This window comes from Peromyscus eremicus, chromosome 17 (genome assembly GCF_949786415.1).
Source record: "Peromyscus eremicus chromosome 17, PerEre_H2_v1, whole genome shotgun sequence".
NCBI classification, from domain to species: Eukaryota; Metazoa; Chordata; class Mammalia; order Rodentia; family Cricetidae; genus Peromyscus; species Peromyscus eremicus.
In genome coordinates this window covers 45,701,556-45,710,181 of record NC_081433.1, presented here as the reverse complement: position 1 = coordinate 45,710,181, position 8,626 = coordinate 45,701,556, and the positions used below count along the sequence as shown (strand labels likewise).

The 8,626-nt window shown below is 36.0% G+C and overlaps 1 protein-coding gene across 1 annotated transcript in view; it reads right to left on the bottom strand.

The window, feature by feature from the left end:
• Window positions 1-385: 385 nt before the first annotated feature.
• Window positions 386-8,626, bottom strand: part of Fbxo8 (F-box protein 8) — a 43,740-nt gene continuing 35,499 nt past the window's right edge. Inside the window, exons 4-6 of the mRNA XM_059244261.1 lie at window positions 5,167-5,285; window positions 2,919-3,115; window positions 386-1,395 (exon numbers count right to left, since the gene is read on the bottom strand). Coding sequence (XP_059100244.1) covers window positions 1,208-1,395; window positions 2,919-3,115; window positions 5,167-5,285 — 504 coding nt within the window. The 3' untranslated portion in view covers window positions 386-1,207. The remainder of the gene's footprint in view (window positions 1,396-2,918; window positions 3,116-5,166; window positions 5,286-8,626) is intronic.

Sequence of the window (8,626 nt, the reverse complement as noted above, 5' to 3'; positions counted from 1 at the left end):
GAAAATTATATTGAAAAAAAAGGAGGCAGAGTGTGAAAAGCAAAAAAAAAAAAGAAAAAGAAAAAGAAAACAATAGGGAAATGAAGGCTTAAAAGAAGCTCAAATTGAGAAAAGGGAGGAGATGGAGAGGAAGGGAGATATCAGAGACATCTATAAGCGGGGGGGGGGGGGAGGGGAAGGGGGGAAGATAGACAGAGGGAGAGATCAATGCATCATTCACCTAAAAATAACTAGAGAAAAAAAATCTACAGTTTTCCTTGTATTGCACAAGCATGTGCCTTCTTTTGAGACAGACCTCATGTCTAGGCATCACTACTGTAACCTAGCACAGTACTCAGCACATGGACAGCCAGTGATACACATCTGAAGATCAAAGAGTGTATAGTGTGATTCACAACATAGTATTCTTTTATTAATTAACTCTGAAGATAGACCGAGATTAGGAAAATAGTCAAGACCAAGTAGTTCAGAAACAAGGAAGTAAAGTCTTCCCCAAGTTCTGATGAAGTGTGACTTTTAAATTCTGACACTTTTTTATACTCTAAATGTTGAAAGGATGTATTGAAACTTTATTAACCCAGAAGTTTTAAAAATGAATCAAATGATATGTGTTATACAAATAAGGCCAGTTTTGCATAGTATATTAATATAGTAACAAATCAATACTCTTTTCAAAGTTCAAAGAAATGGGAAGCTGGGATTGGTTTCCAGGGTCAGACCCAACTTTGACAAAGCCAACAATATACTTAGAGTCAAATAAAGTCCAAACTCAGCTCCAGAGAAAAGGAACCCTTTAGTTAAAATCTTTACAATAAAATAATTACGATTATAAATCTCTTTAGTTAAATATGCATACATTACATGGTATTTTTTAAAGGATGGACATGGACAGTCTTCAGACAAATCTAGCGCACAAACACCCCATCTTATAGGGTATGTGTCGGTTTAACGTTCTCTAACAGCTCTGTTATACAATGGCTGTTTTGTGCAAAACATGATGAGCGAAATTAAGAAAAGTTCATCAAAGTTAGTTAGTTCTGAAACCGCTAACCTAGAAAAGAGGGAACAAAAAGAGGCTGTGCACTCAAGCTTGGTGTGCACAGCGGCTGGAGAGGCCAGCACTGACGCAACCCCACTGCTGCTAAGTCCGCTCCTGGGTCGCTTTAGTCTGCAGTAAAAAGGTGAAGTCCCAACAATTGTGCTTTTTTTATGCAGCCACATGGCCGATAAGGTAGATGTTGTCGTAAAGGTGTCCTACAAAATCTTCACTAATGTTCTGAGCAGCGCGGCGGGTATTTCGAATAAATTCTCTTTTTGACATTTTGTTCTTCACGTGAGGACTAGTGAGGTCAATGGAAAGTAGAATCAAAGAGTAGCACAGTACATAGACAGCATCTGGAAGTAAAGGAAACACACTAATTATTAGCTCGCCTGAAATAGCCACTGATGTTAAGGAGACAAAAGTTCATATCACAAAAGATCCCACAGGGCAGGCGGCCAAACCACCCTGTGAGTCTAGGCTTTTCCTCCAGGTCAGTCTTCAAAGCTCTGTACTGGGAAATTACCTAGGACCAGGCAAACTGAGGTGAACTCATCCAGTCTGATTACCAACACAAGCACTCTCTCCAGTTCAAAGGAACTTCAGTATGCTTCAGGAATTTATAGTGAAAACGCACTCCAGATTTAACATTTCAGAATTTGCTTTATTTTTCATTTTCAAATGGGACATTTATATCCAACTATAATTGAATTAAATTCTACCACCAGCTTATCACCTTCCTCATTAAAAAAAAACAAGTTATTTATTTACAAAGAATGCTTTTTAAAAACCTAATTTAATGTCAAAATATTTTTAATGACATGATATGTATTATCTTGGCACTAAAAATAGAACGTAAAGAATTACTAGTCTCATTTGAGAGATGTATTTTAAAGGTGGATGGAATCTGCACATGAACTTCAAAAATAAATCTTTAGGGAAAACACTGCCATACCTGAGCACATGCAACAAAGTAATTTTCTTTTTTCATATAATCAGAGGGCAATACTTGCTGGATGGTGGTGGTGCACGCCTTTAATCTCAGCATTTGGGAGGCAGAGCCAGGCGGATCTCTGTGAGTTCGAGGCCAACCTGGTTTACAGAGCAAGATCCAGGATAGGCATCAAAACTACAGAGAAACTCTGCCTCAACCCCTGCCCCCCCCCAAAAAAAATTACTTGATGCTTAATATTACAACAGTAGCAACTGTCATGATGTTCTCAGTACTACACTACTTATATATTATAATCTTGAAGTCTTAAGAAAGCTATGTTAAGCATTGTATCTTATGAAACATGCTCAGCAAATTTCATATGACAGGTATGTTTTGTTTGGTAAACATTGTTTGATAAGTACAATTTTAAACACAAAGATACAAGTAAACCTATAAAATGAATGCACATATGAGACTTGAGAGCTAACACATCTCTATAGGTACACACATAGTGAAAACTAGTTGTATTAAAATAAATTTTAGTTGGGAATATTGTTATCTATTGTACAGCTTATTGAAAGCTTCAAAAAATCTTTACATCAGCTGGTAAAATGACAACTAAGAATAACTTGAAATGATTCATGTAGTTAGTCTAACTTTCTTCATAACGCTGTGTATTTGTTATGTGCAAAGGGATATGGTGTACTCCTGAGTGTTCCATCCATGCCACCACTGTTGCAACAGTGAAGCAGATATTTACAATGTTTTCCCCCAGTGAAAAAATGCCTCATATTATGATTATTTTTCCTGCAGGTGGTAGGAGTTAGAAAAATAATGTAAAACTCACGCATGCACACGTGAGTACACACACACACACACACACGCGCACACACACACACACACACACACACACACACACACACACACACACAGAGTTATCCTTACCAGGACTAAGGCCAAGTTCTCGCATTAGGTCAGGATTACAAGCACAGAACCTATGTGAGAACTTTGTTATAAGAGTTTCAAGGTACTCCCCACGTTCTTCAGGAGCATGAATATGACGGAAAAATTCTCTCAATGCATTTGGCAAGAATTGATTCCTAAAATTATGCAAGGTTACAAGGTCATCCAAGACATCTCTCCTATGGAAAGAGAAACAAAAGGGTGCAGCTGTAGTTAATATTTCTAAAAAATGAAAAATCATAATTTGATATTTTTGTATAAAAGTATTTCATTATTGATTACTATATCAGTTGGTCCTATAAAATATATATTATCCTTACCCTTTAAAACCATTAAATATGATTATTTACAAAGTTAAAATATTTGGAACTCCTTCATGAATAGGCTAAAACAAGATGAAGTGAAATACAGAATTCTACTTTTGAAATACAATTTTAAGTATTGAAAGCGCTGCTCAGCTGGTGTGGTGGCACTCGCAAAGCTGAGGCAGGAGGATCAGGAGTTCAAGGCTAGTCCGGGCTACACAGACAACCAACCTCCCCACAGAGAGACACAGGACACTGCTCCTTTCTAAGTGCTTGCTGACTGAAGTCCAAACACTAGAACTCATGCCCTTTAAATGAGAAGGGCTCTTCCTGTATTGTACCTAGACACAGTTTCAGAGGTAAAAGCTATGTATGTAGACTTCAAAAAACATCCATATAGACTACACACTGTTTTATAATCTGCTCTTCCTTCCTGATATAGTTTATTGTTAACAGTTTTGTCTTTAGAAATAGATTCACTTCATTCTTTTTAGTGACTGCTCACCACCCCAACATATGAGCATAATAATTTTATAGATATATATTTAAGTGTTTATAATTATGTAAATATAGTATAATATATAAACATGTGTATGCTATCCATTTCAACCTATAGCATTAAATATATAGTGACTCTTTGTAACAACATTCTTAAACTGTTACTGAACTCAAACGATTATATGATCATAGCCTTCATTTTGACCAATTGCTTATGGCAGCGTTAGGCAAATACAGCCAGTAGGCAAACTCTGGCCCACTGCTTATATTTGTAAGTAAATTTAATGGAATAGGGCCATACTGCTTTGTTTACAGTTGGCCTGTGTCTACTTATACAACACAAATGGCAGAGTTATAAGCAAATGCAACAGAGAGCATAAGGTCAGCAAAGCTAAATATTTACAGAAAGGTCTACAGAAGAAGCATCAATCTCTAGGTCCCCAGCATTTAAAGACAAAGTAGTTAAGGACAACACCTTTCATAGGAGACTTCTTTCAATGACTAGTATTTTGATGTAGATGCTCTCTCAATATTTTTATGCTTGCAATTAACTAGACTATAAGGGTACAAGTGAATAACTACCAGATGAGAATGCCATATGACCCATTACCTCTACCTGTATGACTGAAATACTTCATGTCACCTTTTTAGACCTGCTTTTATATGTATGGGTGTTTTGTCTGCATGCCTGTCTGTGCACCATGTGTATAATACGGTGCCCACTAAGGCCAGGAGAGGACAACTGATCTGGAACTGGAGTTACAGATGGATGTGAGCCACCATGTGGGTACTGGGACCCTTACCTGGATCCTCTGCAGGAGCAACAAGTGCTCTTAACAAACAGTGAGGCAACTCTCCAGCTTCACCATTTCAGGACTTTCAAACGTGCACAACCATCTGTGCGATATTACGTAACTACATGCATACCCTTAGAGTCCCTAGGTTTTGAAGTCTACAATTGGTCTTTACAATAGATTTTTAAATGGACAATTTTAGAATTTAGAACTTCTGGTTACCTAAACATTTAGCTCAAGGCTAACTATTAAGAAAAGTCAGGGCTGCAACTTCGACAAAGATATTTGATTTTAGTTTGTGATCTCAGGAATACTGGGCTATCATTTTGTATCTATTCATGATTCTGAGATAGTGTCTCACTCTATGGCCAGATCCTTCTGGCTCAGCTTCTGAGTGCTGTTATTACAGCTATTTACAAGCATTATGTCAGGCCACACGTGGCCATTTGTTATCTTTATAGTGGCAAGTTTTTATTAGCATGTGAAACAAAAAGTCAAATCAATTTTAAGATATAATATTTTTATGTTTTTACTCAATTTTGCAACTAGATTATACTATGTACTATAGCTTTTAAAGTAAAAGTTAACAAAAACATCAACTCATTTCTGATAAAAATTTAATTTTTGCTTTACCTTTCATCAAGGTAGATTCTCAGTTTTTTCCAATTTAGTGTTCTTGTACAGAAGATAAATTTTGCTATTTCCTTTGGCGAATCATCTAGGATACCCTTGGACATAAAGTAGCTCACTCCCTAAGGCAGAAAGAAAATCTACATAAGCAAATTCAGCCTTGATTCATAAATTTTAGTAATTAGGCAACTGCAGAACCATAGCTTTAGTTCTTTTCAGCATTACTACAATGTTTAGAGCTTTAACATGCAAAATACAAACTGGAGTCTGAGCTAAAACTAGTATGTGTAGTTGATAATTTGCATGCAATGAAAAGTAGGAAATTCAAAGTTAAGATTCATGAAGAGATCCTACTTTCTGGCTCATGACAGGTAAAAGTAAGTATACAGAAATATGGACTAATTCAGGAGGGGATGTGGACAAGCCACGATATAGACTATAAAATACTATAAAATGAGCTTTGCAGCAGATACTTCCCTCTCCTAAGAAAAAGGATGATTTTTTTAAAGCTCAGATATATACTGTGGTACACATTTAAGGAAATAGCTTTTGAGAAAAAAATAACCACTAGATTCTCCAAATGAAACACTAACCACTCCATTCTGGAAAGAAAGATGATTACATTATTAAGTTAAAGGGAAGAAAGCCCAACTCCAGGTTGACTCACGCATTTACTACTTTTGGCTTTCAGCATCACTACATTTTACAAGCATCGAGCTAAAGTACCACCGAGGGAAAGCATATAAGACAGCAAAGTTCAGTTGTGTTTGACGGGGTTTATCTTTGAATTTCCTTTTCTCTGCATGCAGAGTTGTCCAGAGAAGCCTCACATTTGTATCTGCCTTTCACTTAAAAATCAACAACAACAAAAACATAACAACAAAAAAACCCCAATGCTGAAAGCAATGTTCTCTCACATATATGAAGGTCTCATTCAAATAAATGTCAGGTTCATTTGAATGTGCAGTTATTGAAATAAAAGGCAGGTGTGCTTATTTCAACTTGTAGTTCTCCAGACACATGCATTCCCATGAATCTATGTGTCTGGATACTAGTATAGTGTATGCAGCTAATTGGCAGAGAAAATGACATATAATGTACATGCAACATACTGTTTTCACACATAAATTCCTTCAACATTTCTTTACTCAGAAATACTGCACACATTAGAATTTTAAAAGTTGGAAGAATTTTTATGAAAGACTCTCAAAGATAAAAACTTTCTCATTAAAATTTTTTATTAAAATTTTTAAAAAGCAATTTGGTACCATGAGGTAATGCTTTTGAAAGGTTATAATTATCTAAAAATTGCGATTTGAAGATAAGGCTTTTATATAAAGCTGATTTTATGAGCCATCAGAATCTTAGCAGCAACCTTATCAACTTCATGTGAAATGTGTACTATAAAAGCAATGCTAAGGCAGCGACTATAAATAAATGCACACAAAGAGAGCAGACTACGACAGCATGGAGCTTTTCTACCGACTCCTTGGAAACAAAAGCTACACGATGCACTAGGATCAAGAAAGAAAGCCTTTTTTGGCGTGAGACTGTCTTGGCAGTGCTTGAGGGGGCGGGGACTAGACCAATTTTAATGCTTGTTCCATCCTTTCCTCCACAGTCTGAATGATTGAGAGTTGACTGTATGTTTACTTGATTTACCTTAGCAAAAGGTGAGTAGTTATGTTTGTTTGCCAGATGGCTCTATGTGAAATGATAAAACTATCTTAGAATTACTCCAGTGTTAGCGTTTATTATGCATTATAATACTTTATTCATAGCAAAATCACTATTTAAAAGATAAAAAATTATTCTAGTCTTCCTGTTAAAAATTACACAAAAATAAATGCACACTTCTCTAGATACAGGATGGTGCCATTTCAACATCATTTGATGCTACTTAGTTACACAGTAACCTTGATATTTGGCTCATAAAGTATCATAAAATATATTTAGTAATAATAATACACTGTTAGTCATTTCCTTATTATGGAACATATGTTTTGAAAACTTACAAATCTAATCTAACTTAAGTTCTCTAAAATAACTGAATGTAAAAAACTAGGCATAGATTGCAGTTTTAAACAATCCTGAAAACTGGGGAAATGACCCGAAATAAGCCAACTTTATTGTTTTTATGAGGAAAGAGGCAGGTGCTGGTTTCGAGGCTGAGCTTTCTCTGGAACAGGCCAGTTAGCCCAGGTAAGCATAGGTGGTATAGGCAGCAAGCTTAAGGATCAGTTCAAATCAGCAGCAGGTAAGAAAGAACAGGCTTGCTACTACAGCTCAGCTGCTCAGTCTGCCGTCGGCTGGATTCTTCCTTTTTCCTTTTTCAAAATGTACTAAGTTTCAAATTTACTCCTTTAATTCTACATTTATTTATTTAATCCCATTGTTTATTTAAATTTTAATTCCTAATGCAAATTCTATTCTGTTTGACTTTTAGAATTATTTAAGTTGTTGTGATCAGGATGTAGTTGCTAGTTTTCACTTGTGGAGAATTCTAAAATGTATTTGTTACGTAAATGTAATAGACCACAAAAGTATTCGATCTTGTAGTGAGCTGCCCGAAGGCATGAAGATAAGCTCAGAAGTGGAAATTATTAGCCAAAGCAGATGTTCCTTAAAAGTATTCCTGAAGAAAAGTTACCAAGGGGGTAAATAAAATTTGTATAGGAAAACAGACATTATGCCTAATATTTCTTCAGAAAAAGACAAACTGATAATGTTCATACTAAAAACCTATTTCTTTTTCCTTTTTTTTTCTTTTGTTTTTTTGAGACAGGGTTTCTCTGTGTATTCCTGGCTGTCCTAGAACTCCCTTTGTAGACCAGGCTGGCCTTGATCTCAGAGATCCACCTGACTCTGCCTCCTAGGTGCTGAGATTAAAGGTGCACACCACCACCACTTGGCTTAAAAACCATTAATATTTGGTCCATAAAAAAATTCTCAAAAGGATTCACCCCTAAAGGAGGTCCTAGGAGCCACTAATGGGCATAGGCACCTTGATTCACTAAATGAGCCACCTAATCAGCCCCAAAGAGTTAGAGACCCTTAAGAAAATACCCATTTAAACTTTATGGTTAGATACAATGAATACCCAGAGACTAGTTTATAAAACAGATCCATGTGCATATTTCGTATCTCTCTGTATGCACCGATCTTAAAAGCTTTACATAAGTATGGTATGTAAAGTAATAGACGCCAAACAGTGTAGGACAAGTATTTTACCCAAGGAGGAGACTGGTAGATAAATAACTACAATACATCTATAAGACAAATGAACAACACAGGATGGTTGACTAAAACTTAAATGAGCATGGGGAATAAAGAGTTCAATGCCAGAAATAATTCTTAGGAGCTAGGACACTTGGATGAGATTTGAGGAAGTGAAAAGGTCTCAATAGCTTTGAACGAGGAAAACACCAAAGAAGATCATCTTAGTTTATATTGCATCATGAGA